The sequence below is a fragment of the Fusarium flagelliforme genome (assembly GCF_020744385.1).
Source record: "Fusarium flagelliforme strain FIESC 12 MPI-CAGE-AA-0113 chromosome Unknown B0J16scaffold_3, whole genome shotgun sequence".
In the NCBI taxonomy this organism is placed as follows: Eukaryota; Fungi; Ascomycota; class Sordariomycetes; order Hypocreales; family Nectriaceae; genus Fusarium; species Fusarium flagelliforme.
Window position 1 is genome coordinate 4,593,074 of NW_025763505.1, and position 22,657 is coordinate 4,615,730.

General features: G+C 48.6%; 6 protein-coding genes across 6 annotated transcripts; 2 read left to right on the forward strand and 4 right to left on the reverse strand.

Annotated features, from left to right (window-relative positions):
- Positions 1-1,103: 1,103 nt before the first annotated feature.
- Positions 1,104-5,560, forward strand: B0J16DRAFT_383282 (tyrosyl-DNA phosphodiesterase-domain-containing protein; the record flags this gene model as incomplete). The annotated part of the gene is made up of 7 exons (XM_046131317.1): positions 1,104-1,454; positions 1,538-2,309; positions 2,359-2,588; positions 3,482-4,208; positions 4,259-5,043; positions 5,097-5,425; positions 5,473-5,560. 7 exons carry the CDS (start codon positions 1,104-1,106, stop codon positions 5,558-5,560), a joined length of 3,282 nt encoding a protein of 1,093 aa, XP_045985329.1.
- A 301-nt stretch (positions 5,561-5,861) lies between these two features.
- On the reverse strand, positions 5,862-8,407 carry B0J16DRAFT_303202 (uncharacterized protein). Its single transcript, XM_046124665.1, has 3 exons — positions 8,023-8,407; positions 6,186-7,959; positions 5,862-6,132 (listed from the first exon to the last, which is right to left on the reverse strand). Exons 1-3 carry the CDS (start codon positions 8,276-8,278, stop codon positions 6,087-6,089), a joined length of 2,076 nt encoding a protein of 691 aa, XP_045985330.1. The 5' UTR covers positions 8,279-8,407; the 3' UTR covers positions 5,862-6,086.
- Positions 8,408-9,320: 913 nt separating this feature from the next.
- B0J16DRAFT_383284 (uncharacterized protein) lies at positions 9,321-13,287 on the reverse strand (the record flags this gene model as incomplete). Its single annotated transcript, XM_046131318.1, has 3 exons — positions 9,321-11,461; positions 11,517-12,408; positions 13,126-13,287. The coding sequence occupies 3 exons, from the start codon at positions 13,285-13,287 to the stop codon at positions 9,321-9,323; spliced, it is 3,195 nt and encodes a 1,064-aa protein (XP_045985331.1).
- Positions 13,288-17,058: 3,771 nt separating this feature from the next.
- On the reverse strand, positions 17,059-18,590 carry B0J16DRAFT_339571 (uncharacterized protein). Its single transcript, XM_046127567.1, has one exon. The coding sequence runs from the start codon at positions 18,449-18,451 to the stop codon at positions 17,225-17,227; it is 1,227 nt and encodes a 408-aa protein (XP_045985332.1). The 5' UTR covers positions 18,452-18,590; the 3' UTR covers positions 17,059-17,224.
- Positions 18,591-18,918: 328 nt separating this feature from the next.
- On the forward strand, positions 18,919-19,184 carry B0J16DRAFT_383286 (uncharacterized protein; the record flags this gene model as incomplete). Its single annotated transcript, XM_046131319.1, has 2 exons — positions 18,919-18,930; positions 18,996-19,184. The coding sequence occupies 2 exons, from the start codon at positions 18,919-18,921 to the stop codon at positions 19,182-19,184; spliced, it is 201 nt and encodes a 66-aa protein (XP_045985333.1).
- Positions 19,185-19,663: 479 nt separating this feature from the next.
- B0J16DRAFT_383287 (fungal-specific transcription factor domain-containing protein) lies at positions 19,664-22,657 on the reverse strand (the record flags this gene model as incomplete). The annotated part of the gene is made up of 2 exons (XM_046131320.1): positions 19,664-21,873; positions 21,928-22,657. 2 exons carry the CDS (start codon positions 22,655-22,657, stop codon positions 19,664-19,666), a joined length of 2,940 nt encoding a protein of 979 aa, XP_045985334.1.

Here is a 22,657-nt window from a genome sequence, read left to right on the forward strand (position 1 = left end):
ATACAGGAAGTTAGTGTAGAACATTAGAGTAATATATAAAGCAAAGAAAGACTTACTAGAAAATCCATAGCAACCAGTAAAGGGACGAATATGACTGGCAAATAGGGTAGAAAAGGGTATTTAGGATCTAATTAGAGAGTTAGTCTGCTGTCAAGTCTTTGAATAGATATTTACTCACATAGCTTATCGGCTTTGCGGAGGTCTTCCTGTTTTTCCCTTTCATGTTCTAGCATTTCTGGAATCATTGGTCTTGGTCTCTTTGTAATCGCAATCGCTTTTGAAAGTTGCTCATCACAGTGACGCAGAGACGGGCTTGGCCTCGGTGGAATGAGTGAAAGGAATGGCGCGCGTCCTACCCAAAGACGGTAAAGCCATGTCTTTGGCATCTGGAAAATCGTTCGTCTTGGAAACATTTGGTGAAGTTTAGAACTAGTGTTGTGAAACGAAGAAAGAGTGCCGAGCCGAGACGATGTTTGGTGGGTGTTGTAGGATAAATTCAGTAGCAATAAGGTGCGTGAAATGGCGATTGTGGCTGCGTGACCAGGCACCTGCCTCAAGTTGATCAATGACAAGGGCATGCACCAAAGTTAAAGGAAGGAAGTATCTTCAACTTAAGCGTGAGGGTATCGAGGGTATCAGGAGAATTGGCCGTCAAAAACAGAAGGAACGAAATAGTTTAGTTATCTTATGCCGACTTACACTAGCACTTAGACTACTTTATTTTGGCAGCGTAAGCCTTAGAGGACAACTTCTGATTCCCACCTTCCAAGTAAACACAACTCTTGCAAACTAACATCTTGACCGGGCTTCCTTTAATTTGATCCCCTCACCAACAATTCCTCCGCAAAATTTGCTATCGTATATTCTCCGACATCCAAGGATATTATCTCCGATGCGCAGGTCAGGTTTATTTCCCGACCTCGTACATGGTTCTTTCTTTACGAATAACTTTCCGGTCCATCTCCTCCACCGGCCGTTGTTGGTGTAGTACACTGCAAACCCAATTTCCTCACAGATTCGCCCAGATATTCCACGAGAGATTTCTTTCGACTCGACTAAGTGGACATACTATATCAACACTAAGGGATTGCAAGGTTGATGCAATGGACCGCCCTGCTAAGCGCCATTGGACAACCGAACTTGGAACCGATGGGCTTGAATCACTGCAACGCTCTATAAGCCCTCCTAAGAAGAGAGCCCGAAAGCCGGTCGCAATATCATCTCCATGGCAGTTGACGTGGATTCGAGATCTTCCAGGAGGCGACAACAAGGATGCCGTGACCCTTCGGGACTTGTTAGGGGATCCCCTTATTTCAGAATGCTGGGAATTCAACTTTCTGCATGACATTCCCTTTTTGATGAATGCATTTGATCCTGATACTCGAGATCTTGTCGATGTTCACTTGGTTCATGGTTTCTGGAAACGTGAAGATGAGAACCGCATCGAATTAGAGGTAAGTCTGTTGTAGGGACAGCAGAGAACTATCAAAGCGTCTCAAGGCTCGCAACATCCAATTTACTTACTAATTGGAGATAGAATGCCGCTGCGGAGTTCAAGAATGTCAACATTCACATCGCTCCTATGCCTGAGATGTTTGGAACCCATCATTCAAAGATGATGATCTTGTTTCGGCACGATGAAACTGCTCAGGTCATCATTCACACCGCCAACATGATCCCGAAAGATTGGACTAATATGACCAATGGTGTATGGAAATCACCATTACTCCCAAAAATGTCAAACACACAGGGACCAGAGTCCTCTCCTGACGATTATCCCGTTGGTAGTGGGGAACGCTTCAAGATCGATCTTCTAAACTACCTGAAGTCGTACGATAAGCGCAAGATCACCTGCAAACCTCTGAGTGACAAGCTCAAAGAATACGACTTTTCAGCTGTGAGGGCCGCACTCATCGCAAGCGTGCCCGGTAGGCATAATGTGCAAGATATGTCGGAAACATCGTGGGGCTGGGCGGCTTTGAAAAGATGTTTGCAACATGTCCCATGCCATCAGCATGGGGATTCCAGCATCGCCGCGCAGGTATCTTCGATCGCCACACTGGGTGCGAAGGATGATTGGCTACAAAAGACCCTTTTCGATAACTTGAGCCGTTGTAAAAACACAGGACTCGGGCGGCCCAAATTCAAAGTTGTGTTTCCTACGGCAGATGAAATACGACGGTCGCTCGATGGATACGCATCAGGTGGTTCCATACACACAAAGATTCAATCAGCGCAACAAGCGAAACAACTAGAGTACCTCCGCCCAATCTTTCATCATTGGGCTAATGATTCGTCTACTGGTGCAAGTGAGTTGGACTCATGTCTATATCATGAGGCACTTCTAATAATTTACAGGTCTTCCTGACTACCCACTACTTGTGAGCGGTCGCAAAAGGGCAGCGCCGCATATCAAGACCTACATCCGATCAAATCAATCAACCATAGACTGGGGTCTCCTCACATCAGCCAACATATCAAAGCAGGCATGGGGTGAAGCAGCTCGACCAACAGGTGAGATGCGCATTGCATCATGGGAGGTCGGGGTACTGGTGTGGCCAGAATTACTAGAGCCAGACTCTGTCATGGTAGGTACCTACAGAACAGATATGCCGGACGTTACACAAAGCCCAGTTGAAGATGAGGAGAGTCGACCCGTAGTTGGACTACGAATACCGTACAACACTCCGCTGCAACGCTACACAAGCAATGAGGTACCATGGGTCGCTTCAATGCCTCATACAGAACCTGACTGGGCGGGGCGGTCTTGGGAATAATGGACGGGATCATGACATTCGAAGTCATGATAGGGCTGTGGGCTTGTCTGGTAGCTGACCAATCGTTTGACACGAGATGTTTGTCTTGGGTCTAGCATTAAGAGCCTCATCCCTCTCTGGCCAAGCATCGTGAAGCGAACCACAAGTCTTTTATCCAAGATCCACCCCCGCATCACATCAAGTGGCTGAGATGCACCACCTATCATGACTCTGTGAATCCAGGATTCAAAAGATTGCATGTCTTTGACCAAAACTGGTAAGACTCCACCTGGTAAGGGTCGGTAGCCTTTCCGGCATTCGAGTGGCGCCTTTCGTCGTGACAAGGCGGGTCTTTGTTAGCGCTAGCTTGAAAAGTGTAGTCAGGCGAAGACTCTTTTTAATCGGGTCTAGCGATTTGACTACAACTACATACATATATACTGAGTACAGCCTCCTCTCATCTTGTTTTGTTCCTTTCTCTCACTTTTTTGGTCCTTAATCTCTCCTCTTGCAACCTGCGCAATTGGTCTCAGTACATGCCGAGGGGAACAGCACAATTGAACTCATCTTGATTACCTTGTATCACTCAGCTTTTCATCACTCCATCAGTTGACTCAGTGGCGTTCCTTGTTGCACTCTGAACAAGACTTTTTCGTGTGAACATTGCAGAAGTTTCTGAACTTGCGTCTATCTGAAAGCCATCCCAGCTGAATTGACTGTGCAAGTTGATCATGGACCCAATAGGAAGGGGAGCTGGAGTTTCGCCATTTGGCACTCCGCGTGGTTCTGGGGCGCATCCTGCGTTGTCGTCTTCATGGCGAGTAGGGTCGCCTCTAGCCGAGGCTGCTTTGGCTGCCGACATTGCCGCATGCTCGGATGAGGAGTTTGAGGATAGTGCCATCGACGACGACGTCTCTGAAACTGATCTCCAAGGCGATCCCATCATGTATCGTCGCCCAAGTGGTGTTGCTTTCGGAGGATCTCGACCGATAATGAACCCTCAAATATATGATGAACCAGGCTTAACGGCTTTAGAGAGGAAACAGTCTCGTAACGCTGAGCGCAGTTTGCTGCGAGACAACCACGTTCTTCCACCCAAGCACGGTCATCGCCGGCAAGATGGTTTCTTTACTCGTATCTACCAGCGTCTTTTTAGCACAAAAATACCGCAGGACGAGGAGCAGACGCCTGCAGTCACAGTGCAACCTCCCAGCGAAACGGCTCCTCTTTTGGGATCGCGAGCTGATGCTGCTGCGCCAGAGCATCTCAACGAAACGTGGGAACATGCAGTTGCCGAACATCGAATTAAGACTACTTGGCAACGAGAGGCAAAGACTATCGCAAGCTATTCTGCGCCTCTCATCGTTACCTTCCTCTTGCAATATTCGATCAATGTTACCAGTATTTTTGCCGTTGGCCGAATTGGCAAGCTTGAACTAGGCGCTGTGTCATGTAAGTCCGTTGACAATCGGTAAAACGAAGATGAAAGCTAACTCGTACAGTGGCCAATATGACTGCGGCTATTACTTGTCTGGCGCCTTTCCAGGGTCTCGCAACTTCTCTTGATACTCTATGTGCACAGGCTTATGGATCTGGTCATAAACATCTTGTTGGGCTGCAGTTTCAACGAATGACTTGCTTCTTGTTCGTACTTGCTGTACCAGTTGCTGTGTTTTATTGGTTCTCTGAAGGTGTCATCAGAGCGATCGTTCCAGAGCCCGAATCAGCTCGTCTCGCGGGCATGTACCTTCGAGTCATGATCTTCAGCCTTCCAGGATTCATTCTCTTCGAAGGCGGCAAGCGATTTACCCAAGCTCAAGGCTTATTCCGCGCCACGACCTATGTTCTCCTCATTGTTGCGCCCTTCAACGTCTTCCTAAGCTGGCTCTTGGTCTGGAAGTTGCAGTGGGGTTTCATTGGTGCTCCTGCGGCTGTAGCCATCAGCTACAACCTACTCCCTATCTTCCTCTTCTTGTATGTTCGGTTCATCAATGGACGTCAATGCTGGGGTGGTTTTAGTCGACGAGCTTTCAGCAACTGGTGGATTATGATCCGACTTGCTCTGCCTGGAATGATCATGGTAGAGGCAGAATGGCTGGCTTTCGAAATCTTGACGCTGATGGCAAGTCGATTCGGCCCAGAATATCTGGCTGCGCAGAGTGTGGTGACTACAATCACAACTCTGTCATACGAGATTCCGTTCCCCATGTCTATTGCTGCCTCGACTCGAATTGCCAACTTGATTGGAGCTGGTCTTGTTGAACCGGCCAAGATGACAGGTATTGTGGTAGGTTTCTCCCCAAAAAGGATATTCCGAATTAGTTAACTGATGTTCCCTAGGCTTTTGTTGCTGCTTGTCTCATCGGAATGTTTAACCTTACTCTTTACACCACTCTGCGCTACAAGGTACCCCTATTGTTCACCCAGGATGACGACGTTATCGAGCTTGTTGCCGCTGTCATGCCAATCGTCAGTGTGATGCAAGTCTTCGATGGCCTCGCTGCAGGAGCGCACGGTTTACTCCGAGGTATCGGCAAGCAATCAATCGGCGGCCCGGCCAATCTCATCGCATACTATGCTCTCTCACTTCCAGTCTCTCTTGCCTTGGCCTTCGGCCTTGACTGGAAGCTGGCCGGTTTGTGGCTTGGAGTCACGGTTGGAACTTTCACGTAAGTTAAAACCAGTGTTATTATATACGTCTTACTAACTATCGTAGTGTTGCATCGATCGAGTATATATACCTACTCCGAACTGATTGGCACAAGGCTGCTGAGGAGGCAGCCATTCGAAATGCTTCTGGTTAGAGGTATACGAGTTGGTTTGCTCAATCCTCAACCGCGTTACATCTACGGAGGCAAGCAAGTGGTTTTGAGTTTGTGAAATCTTAATTTGGTTGGTGGAAAAGGAGGGAGATTGATGAGGATTTTGGATGTTAATGATGATGTTGGAAATATTTAATGCCTCTAGTAATCGTATAACAAGCATTACACGGACTTTTTGCACAATGCCTTTTACATTGTGAGACTCAAAAGAAGAGTAACTTCGCAGTAGTCGTTCATAAAGGGATACAACATTCAAGCAACCGAATACAGGCAGGTAGTGAGACTTCATGTAAGGCTTGTTCGAATCTATGGTATTATCTCATGCATTCTCTGCTTATTCCACTCACCCTCTTGCTCGTTTCATCCTGTATCATCCTCTCTTTTTACCGTTTCGCTAGGGCCTAAATAACTCCTTTTCCAAGTCTGCATGTTGAAAGCACCGCTTGACGGGCCCTATGTAGACGAGAAACTATATAATGTCATAAAACTATCAACCGGGCATGATTCTCTAGCCTAGCATAGAGTGCGTGCGAATGCCCTTGGGACCAAGTTCACTGTTCAATGAATGTTAGTAATATTCTTTCTCCCGTGATGGTATGGGACTTACTTGTAGTCTACTCTGCTCAAACTCATAAGCCGTTGGGCCTCAATGGTCTGGGCATCCATGTTGGAGTGTATACAGAATGCAATACGGGCAGCGACCTGGGCGCCAAGGAACATGGACTCCTCAAAGCCGTTCTTGGTCCACTCGCTCAGATATGTAGGCAGAGCAGCAGTCTTAATGCTTGTGGGAGTCTGGCTGTGGAAGTGGTGAGTGACGGTAGGTCCTCCGACCTCGGATCCGGCAGGCTGCGGCGTGCCGACCATGCCAGTGCCGGTGTTACCAGCAGCAGCGGCCGTAGTGGCAGCCTGGAGAAGAGGGTTCACGCCGCTCGTAGAAAGCTGGTGAGGCGCACCGGTGAAAGAGCCCGTGGGTGTCTGGGCGCCTGTGCCGGTGGGCGTGGCCATGTTGGAGGGCAACTCTGAGGTGAACATTGTTGCGGTGGAAGGAGAAACGAGATGGCGGGCGTTGAGAGTTTGGAGGATGTTCTCACGGAGACCGCGCAGACGAGCACCGTTGCCGACAAAGACAAGGTTGTCCCAGCATTGGGGTCGCATGTACATGTCATCGATGCCCTGAACCGTACGGTAGATGGTGTTAACGATGCGATCAATCTCTTGGCGTTGGGCGAAAGTGAAGCGCTCAAGGCCAACCTCGACATCTCGACGAATGCGCTTTGGTCGCTTCTCAGGTGTCTGGTTCTCAGCAGTGGGCTGGACCTCGGGCTTGGACTCAGCTTCAGGCTTAGGCTCTATCGACTGCGTTGGCTCTTGAGCGTCCGCTGGCTTGGGCTCTTCGGTCTTGGGTTCCTCTGTTGTGGGCGCAGGAGCGTTCTCTCCCTCTGCTTGAGGAGGTTGCGCACCGTTGGTCTCACCCTCGGGCTTGGGAGCTTCCGTTGTGCCATTGGTGGGGTTCGCTGTGTTCTCCTTCTCTTTGACTTCGGGGATGACCTCCTCTTGGATAATCTCCTCGTATGAAAAGGTGTTGTGGGTTCTCTTGGAGTTTGGTAGGCGGGCGGCCTTAGCTGCACTCTCAGCCTCCTTCTCACCCTTCTTCCTACCGGCCTTACCCTTCTCCTTTTCTTTCTCCTTCTTAGCAAGAAACTCCTTTGTCTGACCGCTAGTAACGATGGCTGCTACATCTAGCACACCGTCATCATCGGCATTACCATTGCCTTCTTCATCTCCGTTCTCTGTGGGTTTGGGCGCATCAAGGGCTTTTGAAGTAGCGTCTTGGGCAGCAGGAGCAGGAGCAGCATGGGCCGATTGACCAGCTAGTGCGCCTGCAGTGTTCTCCTTTGGAAGCTCCATCAACTTATCTTCGGCGCCGTTGTAAGGGAGGACTTCGCAAATGTTGCTCTTCTTCAACTGCTCGGCCATGTCGCGGTTGAAACCCTTGCCTTCTAACAACTTGAACAAGCTTCGGGTGAAGACTTCACCTCCGCTGACTTCCTCCTCGGCCTCAGATGCACCAACATCCATATGGTTCACGACTCGTCCATCGTGAATTGCCGTAACATCGACCTTTTCGTAACCAATATCCACTACAGTCATATTGGGCCATTTGAGACCGTACTGTGTAGCAATTCCGCTGTGAATTATACATAGCGCAGGCGTTCTCGTGTTCTCGAAGACGTATCGGGCAATGGTCTCGCAGTCGGGTCGTGTCCATTGTGGTGAAGCCATGAGCATGATGGGAGTGTTATGATATGTAGTTGTAAGCAGACCATGGACATGATCGAGGAAAGCGAGGAGTGCGCTCATGTTGACAATGCGACCAGCTACATGCGCGATTGGATTAGCATTTGCCTTTCTCTCCACACAAACTCATTGGCTATAGCTACCTTGAATGGGATACACAGCTCCCTCGTCCTCGTCAACATCCTCCAGCCACTCATCCTCCTCCACGCCATTAACAATAGTTGTGCGCTTCGTCTTGTAGTAAGGAGCCCACTGATCGCCCTCCTTGAACATCCTCGTGGGCATGCGCCGCGCAGGAGGAGTCAACTCACTGCAACCCAGCTGAGCCATGGTAGTTCGGCTGCCAGGGCAGATGATGAGGACCTGCTCCTCGCGCCATTTGCCCGCTGTGCTGGACATTGTGCGATTTCGAAGCTTCCTTGCGCTTTCGGGGCCGCTGTTATTTTTTTGGTAGAGAAATTCGTATGGTAAAGGCGCTATAGGGCCGTTGTTGCGTCGCGATGGTGTAGGCGTTGGCGAGCCTTCTCGAGGTTTGCGCGCCCGTAGCTTGTATCGGGGCGTAGACGCGCCTGGTGTGGCTGGTGTTGCTGCAGCATCTGATGCGGATGGAGTGTGCACGTGACCTCTTTGCTTTGGCTTCGTAGGGGTAACAGGCGGCTTAGAGACGAGGGCCATCTTTAGGAAATTATCACAAAAACCTCAAAATGACAGAAGAGAAGTATATGATTACTTTGGATATGGCAGAATAAAAATCTATGCTAAACGTTTAACTGTAGCTACAAGCGCAGGAAGTTTGGTAGCAACTGATCTGGTGAACTGGCTACCAGTCCATTGCCAGTGCCAGCCAAAATCATACCAAATAGCATATATAAGCACTCAGTCACCTTTCAACATTGACATAGGAACAAAGACCAATCTTATACAGAGAAACAAATGAATGATAGATCGCTTCTGCATTGTATCTATTCAATGGCATTAAGAATAAGACTTTATCATAGTCTGGCCTCTACTAATAAACAGGAGGCCAGGACTTCCAAACAACAACTCCAGGTACAGAGATCTCTTGCTCGTTTGTCAAGGATCCTTTTTATCCATATGTCCGAACTTTGCCTTGCCTCCTTTCATCTCGTCTCATCCAGTAAATCCACAATACTCATTCCCTCCACATCAGTTTGGACCTCGAGCCGGTATCAGCTCTTCGCTGCTCGAGAAAGACCGAAAGAAAAAAGTGGTCATGACCATCCCAGGAAACGCCTTCCAGAAGTCAAGAAGTGACTCCTAGTGCACAAAAACCCATCATAACGTACATTTTCACCAAAAGTATGGACAAGAATGCGCAAAAACCTCCCCAAAAAGAACCCCGTCGCGTGATTACCCATGAATAACTTCAGGTCGTGCGCCGTATCCCAGCTTCCTCTGTAAAATCATCGTTCGTCTTCAATTATACAACCGTGATTGTGTTGGGGGTTGTCTCTTTTGATGCCACCTTCTCTAGCTCTTCGTGCTTCTCGTTCATCTCAGTTGGCTCAACTTCTTTTGTTGGCTTTCTGGGGGTCTCGTCTTCAGTCATGTCGTCCATGACAGAGAAAGGTCGATCGGATGTAGGTGTTGTTAGCGTTGTGCCATCAACACTCCATCGGTCTTCTGTTCTTCCAGTAAACACAGATGAAGTGTGCTTCTTGTCGGGAGTGCTGGGGCTGTCGGGGCGCTCCTCTTGAGGAATTCGAGGGGATGTTTGAGTGTCCTTCGATTCAACCTTGGGTTCGCTCACAGGCGCCTTCTCTTCTGACTTCTCAGCCTTTGCAGGCTCGGATTGGAAATCCTTGGACTGGGGAGCCTCGGTCTTGGCACCATCGACCTTGATCTCCTCAGCTTGAAAGAACTCAACCTCAGAGTCTGATGACGACAAGTCATCAGACTTGGCTTCGATGTTGACCTTCTCAATCTTGAACTCCCTGGGCTTAAGATAAGGTGAGGACTCGGACTGGGTATGCTCCTCCTCTGATACGAGGTCGTCCTCGGCAAAGGTCTCCTTGCGCAGAGGGCTTCGAAGGCTAGAGACATCGCCCATCTCACTCTTACTGGATCGCGATGCCCTGCCGGGGTTCCTCATGGGCAGAGGAGGGGGGATCCTCTTGGGGATGGTGACCATGTTACCCTTGGCGTGGATCATGCGGGAAGCAACAGCCTGGGTCCTTGCCGGCTGCACTGCAGCAACCTCAAACACGACGGGTTCCTCCTCGTCCTCCTCCTCGGCATCACTTTCTGAGTCGTCCTCGTCGTCGGCGTTTCGGCTGCTCTTGTCATCCTTGTCGCTATCATAACAGCTTGAGGCCTTGTCAGTATCATCCCTGGGCTCGACTTTGAGGGTGTCGGGTTCCACGGCCGTTGTGCTGCTGTGGCTGGTCGTACTAAGAGGAGTATGGGCTCCACTCAAATGTCTTATGGGGGTCAGATCGACCTTTGTGTAATCAACCTCCTCCTCTTCCTCCGTAACTTCGGGAATTTGCAAACGGATATTCCTGTCATGGCCATCTTCGCTCTGACCTGGGCTGGGCGATGTCTCGGGTGTTGTGCCTACATCGGTCTGTGTTCCAGCATCTGTCATTTGACTCTTGACTGTTCTCGAAGACATATAACTGTTGCGATTGCTCTTTGAGACAAACGTATCGATACTTTGTCTGTTGAATTTGGAGAAGGCTGGGCTTGAAGGCGCGGGGTTGAAGTCGAATGAGTTACTCGTAGGTCGCAATCGTGATCCCGCTTCCCTGATTTCCAAACCAGCCATCTCGAGGGCCAAAACGCCAAACGGATCCGGATCGTCCATGTTAGGAATTCCAAAAGCCGTTCGGGGCGAGGCGGGCGTCGAGGATTTGGGTGTCGCTATCATGGCATCTCCTGGCGCACATTCCGCAGCAATCTTGTTAATCACAGAGGCATCGTAGTCTGTCCTACCCTCGGCCAACTTGATGACCTCTGAAAGCGGCCCAACCTCTTCCACCTCGCGGGCAACATTGCCGGCCAGGATGTCCATTTGAGTGACTTGGCTGTCGTAGAAGCGCTCGTTCTCGTTTCCTCGCTCGGTTAGGATACAGCCATTCAAGTTGACGACCTGAGCCTGACCCCGCGATTTCAAATATGTCAAAACGGTGTTACCCATATCCTGCCACTTGATGTGCGACTCATCTGAATCCAGAGACACCAGGGGACCGCTGGCTAGACCGACATCTTCGCCGAGTGTGACACGAGGTTTCGTGATTGACTCAAGAGCAGCAAGGTTGTTGACAACAAGGACACAATCGTAAACATCGACACCTATTATGAAGCTGAGAGTGGGCGTATGTAACATAATTCCGGATGGGGGTGACCAGGTGCCGTCAGACTTTCGAGCGATGAGAATACCGGACCCGCCGGAGCCTGTCATGTACAGACCGCTGCGCATGCAGGTGAAGATGGCGATTCCGGCAGCATTCTGAATAACGCGCTTAGGGATTTTCTTGGTGACTCGTTTTGGGGATCGCGGTTCGCTTATTGTCGATTGTGAGTCCTCTTCCTCGTCTTCAGGGACGAGATAGCCATCGGCTGGAATTATACGTTAGCGAAAAATGAGGCTTACGGAAAAGTGAGACAAGCATACTGGAAAATGACTTGAGGATGCGGGCAGCCTTCTCGCATTCGAGATCGAGCGTCGCGGGCCAGAAGGCTTCCCTTTGGACTCGGCCATTTGCATTGGCTGCAGTGGTGTTTATCCTTGATAATGAATTGGAGTTTGCGACTGATATAGAAGCGCTGGAACGATTTGAGGACCAACCAAACAAGCCTGATCTTGTACTGGAGGACCTCTTGTCCCACGAAGGGAGAAAGGCAGAGACTCGCTGCATAGCGGGCCTTCTTGCCTCTCCGTCGCCGCCGTCTTGGCCAGGCGGAGGGACGACAGAGAGGATCGGAATTGAGAGCGCGCTACTGGTATTGGTATTGGTACTGGTAGAGATGCTTGTAGTGGCGGAGCGGAAGTGAACGGTCCTCTTGGAACCGGATTTTGGAGTCGATACAGATAGAGATACAGGTAGAGGAGTAGCGAATGTTGGTGTCGATCTCGAAGTTGGTGAGGTGGTAGACGAGGAAGGAGACGAGACCGGGGTATTGGTAGCGGTGGTAGTAGGCGATCCGTAGGAAGTTGGAGTGGTAGTAGCGATGGAAGAAGAGCAAGATTCAGAAGCGGAAGAAGAGACGGAAGAGACAGAATTGGAGTCGGAAAGAGGAACGACAGTGACGACTGGTTTGTTCAGAGCCGACTGGTAGGCGACAATTGAAGCTTGAGAGGGCGCAGAGTTGGTTTTGGCGTGTTGATGAAGGTGTTGATTCCGAAAGTAGTGTCCGTGGCCCTGGGACGGTGCCTGAACAAGAGTCTGGGCATGGGCTTGGACTTGGGCTTGTCCTTGAGAGTGGGTGTATGATTGTCCTTGAATTTGGCCGCTTGGGCCCTGACCTGGTGCAGTAGTAGCGGTACAAGGCGCTGAAGGGGTCCCCTGGAAACAAATTGAGGTGGTTAGCCTGGGTTTTGGAAGTGAGGTGACCTGTCAGCGCGGGCGGGTGGGTGACGTGGGCCTCTGAGTCTAAGCCATTGGGGATTACGGACAAAAAAGAACAAGGACAAGGAGAAAAGCAAGGATACGAGGAGGATTTTGGATGGGATGATCCGCTTTGAACAAGCCTCCCCCGGGTCAAATCCAAGATGAGACTTGAGATTGAGATCAAGAGGGTGAAGGTGAGATTTGATTCCAGGACAGGGCTGGTTGTCAGATTGAGGAGAAATAAGAGTAAGATCATGAGAACGTGACTGTACAAGGCAATTGTATTTGCGTAGTACTGTACTGTAACGCCTCTCTTTTCTTTTTTGGTAACATGATACTTATTATTGGCTTCCAATTGAGTTCTCTCTTCCTCAAAGTGTTTCTCTCGCTTCGCTTCAGGGGGCGTTCGGTTCTGATGACGGCACCAACCGTCAGGGAACTAGAACTAGACTAAAACTAAACTTAAGCCCAGTCTAGCCAAAGTCCAGTCCCAATGGCAGCTTTGCCAGTTACAGTTTACGGTGCGTAACTGAGTAAGGCAAGGCAAAGGCAAATAAAGAGGCTACAGTGCATGTGCTGCACCTCAAATCAGAAAGAGGGGGGGTCGGGAAGCGAGGCGAGTGGGTGAAAGAAGAGTAAAGCACATGTAATTAATTAAGAAGAAATACTCACGAGATTGGAGGACGTGTTTGTTGAAGCTGTCCTTGTAGAGCCCCATCGTCCAAAGCTCCAACCGCTTCCACTGCCATTACTTCGTCCATTTCCCTTCATATTCTCCTTCTTATTTCCTCCTCCGATACTGCTGATACTCAGCTTCTTCTTTCGCGCCGTCATGAGGGGTTATCGTATCGTATAGGTTCGTCGGTTGGCACTAAAACAAGGCACTGCGGCAATATCTATCAGCCCTGTACATGCATTGCATTACATCTGCATATTGGTGTAATGACCAGATGCCAGCATCAGGCTGGGCTGGTCAGCTCGTCCCAAAGCAGCAACCAGTTCAATCGACAAGGGTCTGATATGCATCTTCATTGCTCAACGAGGTTGGGATGGTGATGTTTGCAAGAGCCACTTGACTCTAACAATATCACATCGTCAAAGCCATTAAAGACCAAAATGAGATACGCAGAAAATAGAAGAACCTAAAAGAAAAGGAGTCGTACCTGCTTGAGCAACGTTGTCCTGGTGCTCCCAGCGCCTTCTCTCATCGTCCGCCAGTTGAGTATTGGTATAGTAGAGGTCCGAACACGCTTGAGTAAATCACAAAACGCAAAATCAAAGACAAAGAAAAAGAGAATATGATGAGAGATCGAGATCTTGACGCAAAGATGTTACTCTTTGTATGAGCAAAAGAGAGGAAAAGAAGGAAAAGAACGACAATGGTTGAATACTGAACCCTTCAGAATTTCAATATCAAGGGAGACGAAAATCGACGAAGAAAAAGAAGAGGGAGGGAAAGGACTTGAAGGGTTTCTGTTCCTTATTCATTCCGTAGAGACACTATAATCATATACACCCCCTCGTTCTATAATATGAATGCGTATGGTTTCACCCTTCCTTCAATCAATCAAGATGGACATTGTTGCGAGACCAGGTAAACTCCCATACCATCATCGCTCACTATGCTTTCGCCTCTCTCTCTCTCTCTGCCTCGTCATGTCTTGTCATGTCTCTCGTCTCTATAAACCACGCGACCCCTGCTCCAGGTAAACCAATCCTACGGCGCAGTTGTTGGTGTTTGATGATTGGTATATCTTGTGATATTCTCCATGTAACTACATTCCTAATGTCTCAGTAACGTTCCTCGGTTAGGTACTTGTGTCTTGTGGGAAGAGAATAGTCTATATGTCCGACAGTCTGTAGATGCAACCATCACATATCAGACACAGGCAATTGATCTGCTAACCAATAATGAGAAACTAACTAACAAGAGACTAAACTAGAGCGAAAAGAAACGACTTCAAAAAAGAAAGGAAAAGGAAAAACTCAAACTCTTAGTACCGTTGAACGGGCTTCTGTGCCTGACTCAGGAATGTACAGAAAGTCTCTTTTTTACTACCAGAGACCATCCTCTTAGAACTCAATTAACCCACTCGGGAGTCTAGGCTCATGCTGGACGTTGATCTCGAAAAGATTGCAACTTGACTTACTGAATCGAGTCAAATAAAATGGCTCTTATGATGATCAACTAGACTGGCGACGCATGGCAAAAGCGGGTCGATTTTAGTTGTAAAAAATAATTAAAAAAGAGGATCCATTAACAATCCAACGGTCTGGCTCTGTCGGGATGTCACTCTTTCAATCCGTGTCGTCTAGTAACTATGTATACCTATTGAGAGCTGTACAAGCATATCCTTGGCCAACATTCCATAGGATATAAAGCACCTTGTCCAATTTACCCAGCCGAGACATGTACAATGTAGCTAAATTTGTGTAATGTAATATCCGAATATGCGAGCATATCTTGATAGATTAAATGAAGCGGATCAAACTAACATCGTCGGACAGAGAAAAAATGCAGGGGTTTATTACTTTCAAGATCAGAAAAAGAAACTTTCATCCACTGAATCTACAGTTCTTGTATCTTGTCAGGGATCCCTTGATGAGATCTCTATCCAACGGCGTCTTTGACTTTCTATCTGCTTACTTTTTATACTGACAGCCGGTTTTTCCGTTGATGGTTTAATTAAACAAGCAATTCTATAATTGCAGAATTACAGTATGACTTTTTCTTTCTTTGTTTCTTTTGCTTCAAGAACGTCATGGAGGCTGTGAAAGAGTCATAGCAGGCAGACGCTTTATGCTAGACATGCATATAATTTCTTTTTTACATATGAGGCATCGGGCATCTATCGTCTGCGGGACAAGGCTTGCTAGTAAAGAATTAATTAATTAATTAACTCAACGGACTCATTAATCTCGTGCATAACCGTTTCGTTAGAACGCCAACTAACATCAATTATTTTACTCTATTTTCATACTGCGGATCAAAAGCTATGTCCTCGTCTTTGCTCAGGGCACGTACTCGGGATATCCGTTTATCATACTCTGAAACGAAGGGGCCTTTTTGACATCTTTCAAGGGTTCACCAAGCTTTTTTCCTTTTCTTTGAAGATAATGGTCTCAAAGTCTCATGCAAGCCTTGTGCTTAACCACGTGTGACCAAACCAAGCTCGCCTTGCCTCGCTTCGCTTCGCATCCTTTGAACTTGGTTTGCCTTTTGTCTCCCTGAAGATCTGGCCCATTCCAGTGTTGCCTCCAAAGGGAATGTTTCTGAAACAGGGCTTGCAGTTCTGTGTCTGAGCAACTTGAACGCTGCACGCGCACTCCTCGGCTGTTTTTAATTCTTTTCTTTTCTGTTGCGCATAGTTTCCTTTTTCTTTTGGAATAAGAAAGTGACATATGAGTTATTGAACCGAGCAAATCAAGAAACTAGAAGCCTGTGCCGCGGAAGTTACCCGTATTGTCTTGAGACAAGTTCGTTGTTTGAGACAGAAACTGATAAAAAGCAAATAATGAACGGTCCAATACGGGCTCTTGTTTCCCTCCCTTCTTTGCTTTGCCACTGTAAACTCCAAACAGAGACAAGCTCTTTTAAACGACTATCCTTGGCTCTCTTCATTGTCTCAGGGATTGTTGTACCCTTGGATCTAGCGTCTTGGGTGGTGTTATCGTGTATTACTCTGTAATGTGATTCCTCTTACAAGAATTGAGATTGCGTTTGATTGACGTGATTACTAATTTTATGATATTGTAACCGTAGACTTGTCGATTCTTATACCATACCAATATGTTTTCTTCGGTCAAATACCGTATCTCCATGTCTTCCTCGACTTTGCAAGTCAAGGGAAGATGCTGGCCTTCGGGAACGAAACAAGTTAACCGAGTCACCATACCATACCATACCGCTCATGTTCCAGTAGAAAGTTTCAACCCGGATATTCTACGACATCTAAAACTAGACAGCCGTGGCTTGTTCGCCTGATTCATTGCCGGATATTGAATCTCTGATAGTCTAGACGAAACACTTGGGACGACGTTCATAAAAACTACGCGAGTGTGCACCACGGCACCAGCATCGTATGGTACCGGTTTGAAGCAGTCTTAAACCTCCTTCTTTATAACAGATATTGAATTTATCACAAGAGGCTTATCCCTAAGTCATCTCAAGTCAAGTTAATTCCCGCCTACTACATAAGGAGCACATAGCCATGAGTGGCTGGCACAGACATTTAGTCCTCAGGAGCCTGCAAACAGATACATGGTAAACATCATCTTGTCAGCAGGGCTCTATTCCATGGAATATAGTGTCTCGTGATATTAGAAAGATGGCTGAACTATCAGCTTCATCAAGCAAAGACATCATTGCCTCTTCCAAGTGACTGATATTCTCATGACATAATTCTGCAAAGTTGATGACAACAAGATGAACCAGATTGTCAGGAGACCAATGTTACAAGCCACGGTTTTGGTATACAGAGCAACAGGTAGAAGCCAGGGTATATAGGATATGCAGGAAGGAATCTGTAAGCACCAGATCGATATAAACGGATGTATCAACTGCACTCTTCAGCAGCTGTCCAGTTACTACAAGAGAATAGACGACTTGTCTTGAGAAGATTGTTAATTAGTCTGATGACTACAAAATGACTATCTTGTAAATCGCATACTATCCTGCAGCTTATACCCACGTACATACTCATTACCAGATTTCAAAGCAACGCCATAAACCCTATCCCATACCAATAACTCCCATATCCCTATTACCTCCTCAAATACTCCATGTCGGTCTGGGATACTCTCCTCCCTTCAAGATATACTTCTCAAGAGGCTGGCTCATCTCTCCCAAAATCCTCACAGACTCCTTCGCCCATGTCATATCCTCCCGCCAGAACAACTGATGCCAGCCCACATTGTCGCTAAAACTACCATTGATCTCTATCTCCTCCAGCACCGTCAGCGTGTTCCTCATAAGCTGGAACATCATATCCCAGTCAGGCTCAGCTGCGCTAAAGGGATCGCACCAGCCGTATAGACTCGTCAGTTTGACCGACTTGAGCGTAGGCCCGTGGTTCTTGATTAGATTGGCGAAATTGACAAAGGTGATGTGCAGGCAGGATAGATCGAGCTTTTCGAGATGTTCGAGACGCTTGGTGATGAAGAAGGCGAGGTCTGGGGCGGGATTCTCTGATGGCCAGGTGTGGATTTGAAGATCTCGCACGTTGGGTAAGAATGATATGAAGGTATCAAGACGCTTCGGCCAGAAACGTTCCACTTCGTAGTTCACCATCAAATGCAGCTGAGTTACCGATCCCAAGACCGTGGTAATGTTGGATTCCAGACCAGGTGGAATATTGACCTCCGTATGCATAAAAGGCTGGATCGTCAAGCTCTTCATGGGAGTGTTGCGTTCAAGTAGAGCCGCGAGAACGGCTTGCTGAGTGTCGTATATTTCATCTTCGGCTAGTTCTATCGACTTCTCGTAGCTGAAAGCGTCTTCAATATCACGGTGCCCCTTCCACGGACACTCTAACCATGTTAGACAAACTGTATCGAGGTTAGGCAATCTTTTGATTGCCGGAATGATCAGATCAAGTGGTAAATCGATATCCTCAAGGCAGAGATCCTGTGTCTCGAGGTATGGCGCCCATTTAGCTGCACGCTCGACAGGATCCTTGATCCGCAACATGCCTTCTTCAACCTCATCCTCACCCATGCGTGTCATGTTGAACGTGACGGAGCGAATGCGCCTTGCGCAACTCGGTTCAAGAGACAGATCATGTAGACGTTGGCCATCAGTCCTCCAAGGCATGCCATCGAAATGGGCCAATGCGAGCAGTGGTTTCGTACATACTGCAATTAGACGAGAGCAGAGTCTAAAGTTTGTAAAGTCATCTCTGGATAAATTGTCGGCAATCTTGTCGATAAGCTCGACGGGAAGCTGGACAAGGCGGGGCTGAGATGACGACGCTGATGCTCCATTGTCGGTAGTTGTCATGTTTATGGTTGGTCCTGTCAAAAATAGGTAGACTAAGACGAAGCTTTTGGTCTTTTTCGCGATTCTTGATACTAGTATTTCCTTCTCTAGCCTGTCTTGATGGTATTTCTCATAGCTGATAACATTGGAGGATAGGTAAGTTACTGAGAAGAGAGCTGAGTTCCATGCCTGAAGCTTGAATCCCCAAGTCAAGACCCGCTACTACCACGCCCCAAGGTAGGCCTATCACGCGCCTTTCTGCTTCTACCTCAATCCCAAGTTAGAAGCAAAACCTCACTTTGATCAATTTTCATCCATCGCATCTCATCCGCCGAGTCTTGCTCTGATTCACATCGTCGGGATCACAAGTAAGTGAGTCATGCGTCAAATTCATTTTTGACTTTCAACCTCTAATGGCAGTCTATAGGACAATCTGGCAAGGCTATGTAGGCGACCTGTCCTGTCAACTCACTCACACATCAAACATCATGCTCAAGTATGTTGCTAATCTTTTCCTCCAATATCACTCAGATATATATACTTACTCGCTTCCAGGGCTTACAAGAATCTCTCCTCCAAAACCCGCCTTGGTGTCGGTGTTGCAATCATCGCATGGGGTGCTGGAGGACTCATGTTGACTGATCCACTCGAGAAGTCGCTCGGCTTGACTCCTACTGAGGAAGACAAGGCCGAATTGGACAAATACACACCAAAGATTATCACTGTTGAGAAAGATGAGAAGGAGGCCAAATAAGTTATATAAAATTATCAAAAGAATACATCCTGCTGTCTCTACAACTATACAAGGTTACCAGAAAACTGCTACATGTTCAGTTGCAATATCACAACACTCACACATCACACACATATAGTTCACAAGAGGTGGCACAAATAGTTATAGGCAAACATCATTAACCTGCTCCAAGCCATCAAGTCATGATAGTCTACCGGGTGACCTTCACCCGGTTAGACTTCCCTCTCTATCTTGATCAAAGTCTAATATGCAGTTACAACTCCGCTTCCCGTCTAATTTTCGACAAATGCATTGCACAACAGTGCCGACCATGGATGCGTGAGGTCAACCAGGTCTACCCTGAGATGACCATCACATCGGTGAAACCCAGTGACCCAGGAAACAAAGAAAACAAAGAACATAAATCAGAATGCAACGCAACGCCTCCAGATGCAGCCCCACCCCGAAAGTGCTTTTTTGGTTGTGTAATGTAAAGAAAATCATACTGCCGTCCCTGTACCAAGTTCCGTCTTGACAGACGCAGTGCCAGCGTCTTCCACCACCTGTGGAAGAGGTTTGAAAAGTTTTGCCATCTCTAACGTGAGATCCATAGCTCCATACTGTTCGTCGATTTCTCCGACTGATCCTAATTCTTCTCCTCTGCTCGCGCCATCGCTCATTACCCATGCTTTGACTGACTTCAATAATTGAATGATTTGCACAAAGCGCGCATCAGAAGCCAACCGAAGGTCAGCTGTCTGTGTGTGCTTCAGCAAGTAGTTGGAAAGCCAGTAGAAATGAATGGCATCTCTCGAGAACCCGTGTCGTCGTGGATTGCTGGATCCTGTCACAACCGGTGGGAATTGATTGGCCATGTCCGCATCCCAGTTGCTCTTGAATTTGTTCAAAGCGATGACAAGTGCCTGCAGGCTCTGTGGGTCCACGTTGGCTGCCGCCCCCTCAACTGGAGTACCCCGTCCGCTATTGCTGCCGGCTGGGGTCATCCAATCATTAGGAGGAGGTGTGCCAAATTTGGACAATTGAGCCGCATGCCCGTCGATCTGGGCCCGCCGAATCAGAGCCAAGATACCATGAATAAGAACAAACTTTCCATAAAGGTTCGTGCTTCCAGGTTGGATCTGATAAGATGGGTGCAGAAGAGCCTTGAGAGCCCAGTCCATCTCTGGTTGCTTTGCTCGTTGAGTGCCGTATGGATTCTTTTGCGAAGCGACGTCAGGCCCGTGAAGACCAAGTGCGGAAGCACAGTCCTCAGCCTTATCGGCATCCCAGGCCACATCGTCGCAAGGCAAAGGTAGGTGGATTTCCATGACATCAAACAAAGGTTGAGAGTTGAAGTAGAGTCCCATCGCCGCGTCCATCAGGAAGACGCCGAACATCAAACGATTCCTGCGCTCCTGGTCAATCCAGTTGTCCCAGTTCCACTGCTGGATGTCAAATGTATTCCGGTCAAAGTTCATTTGATGCAAGTGAGACATGTTGGCAGGGTCAGAAGATGACCGGAAGAGACCCAGCCGACGAGCGTTACTTGCGAGGGCAGGGTAAATTTGTCGTGCCCGCTCTCTCTGCTGCGGGTTTCCGTTCCAAAGCAATAAAACACATGTTAACAAGACAGCCTGCAGTTCTTCAATGTCAGCCCGAGACGCGTGTCCCGGTTGGTTTGTCTGTAGTTCAGCATTAGACATCATCTTGCAGTCGCGTTGAAGTGCGACGACGAGAAAATCCATCATTTCGCGAACATTAGACGGTGTGACATTGTCTGAGTAACAGGCGCCTATACAACACATGCCTGCTAGTAAGCCAGTATATGCCTCCATAACCTTGAAGGTGGAGACGTGAATGAAGGGCATGTGGATGTGAAAGTGAGTGTACTTGTCCAAGAAGTCTTTGACGTTGTCAGGTGAGAAATAGAGATTCATTCCTGCGCTCGAGGGATCGATGGCTTGATTAGGAGGATAGAAGAAATTAAGGATCTGATCAGAAAGTAGGTTGTATGGAGTTTGGTGAGAATGCATTCCCAAGTTCGACAAAAGGGTATCGCTGGCGCTGGCGCCTGTCGTTCCGGGCCCGGAATTAGGTTCGGTTTTGATTCCGATCTGCGTCTGTCCAAGATTAGGATTGAAAGAGTTGTTGTTGTAGGTTTGATGCGCACCAGCCTGGAACATCTGAGACCAATCAAGGCCCGATGGAGGGTTTGTGTTTGAGCCACCGTACATGGGCATTCCGTTCTGAGCGGGAGGCATGCTGTAGCCAGTCATCTGCTGCTGGTTCATGTTGGGGTCAGCACCATAGGGCTGAGAAGCACCCATGACCTGACCGTTCATGTTCCGTCTGTCAGCGTTGTTACCGTTGTCGAGACGGCCGAGCGAGCTGGATCGAGAGAGTTGGCTCTGATCCTGGGCCATGTTGTTCATGCCGTCGTTGACTGGAACCATGCCAAAGGGGTGGACCATGTTGTCACCAGGGAGGTTGCTCAAGCCATTGAGATGGTTGAGATCACCCTCGTGAGCAAGACCGGCGGCCTTCTGAGCCTGTTGGTTCTTCTTGACGTGAGCCTGAGGATGCGACAAGTGACTCGCTCCGGTGGGGTTGCCACGGCGGATAGAGCACTTTTGGAAGTGACGCTTCAGGATATCACTTCGAGAGAAGGTGTCGCGGCAGAGAACGCACATGTATGGGCGATCACCGGTGTCTAAAGAGTCATTGTCAGTAACCACTGTCACGTTAAACAAGTTGTTCTACTCACGTCGCAGGAGATGGCGCTTAAGATGCTTAGCATGGAGGTAAGTCTTTGTGCAGTGAGGGCAAGGGAATTTGCCATCAGCGTCCTTCACAGGGATCACAGTGTTCTTGGTGCCAGTGCCGGCAGCTGGGGCAGCGGGTCGGCCAGGAGCACTGGGCAGGATACCGCGTCGTCCCTGGGAGCCAACAACGTGAGTAGGAGGCTCGCCCTCAGGCATAACGGACTGAGGCTGCATAAGAGAAGCAGGGCCGTAGGGAGAAGAAACACCAGGTTGAGACATGATGCCACCGGGAGGCATAGGGCGCAACACAGGAGGACCGCGACCACCAGCAGGGGCAGGCGCAATGGGCTGAGGGTGAGATGCAGCAGTGGTCGCCTGGGGCATCATGGGAGCGGAAGTGCCATAGCCCTGAGGAGGAGGGTATTGGTTGGGCGCCATTGAGTAGATACCGCCTCGGTTCTGAGGCTGAGAGGTCTGCTGCTGCTGGTAGCTAGGCATGTTGGAGGCCGACCCAGGCGTGTTGGGAGTGCCTGGGGTTCGCGGCGTGTGAGGGTGGCTTCCGTACATGTTCTGCATCGTGGCAGATGTGGGAGGAGGCTGCAGCGGAGGCAGAGTTTGAGGGAGCGGCGAGCCGGTTTGCAGCTGGTTGGGAGAGATCGCGGTAGGTGAAGGATAAGTCTGACCAGAAGAAGTCGTGTTTATACCATTGGAGGGGTAGTGAGGACCGTCCAT

Coding starts and splice junctions, on each gene's coding strand:
- B0J16DRAFT_303202 (XM_046124665.1), bottom strand. CDS start 8,278: ATGTCCAGCACAGCGGGCAAATGGCGCGAGGAGCAGGTCCTCATCATC. Junction 7,960..8,022: donor AGCTGTGTATCCCATTCAAG/GTAGCTATAGCC, acceptor TCGCGCATGTAG/CTGGTCGCATTGTCAACATG. Junction 6,133..6,185: donor TTGAGCAGAGTAGACTACAA/GTAAGTCCCATA, acceptor TTCATTGAACAG/TGAACTTGGTCCCAAGGGCA.
- B0J16DRAFT_339571 (XM_046127567.1), bottom strand. CDS start 18,451: ATGACAACTACCGACAATGGAGCATCAGCGTCGTCATCTCAGCCCCGC.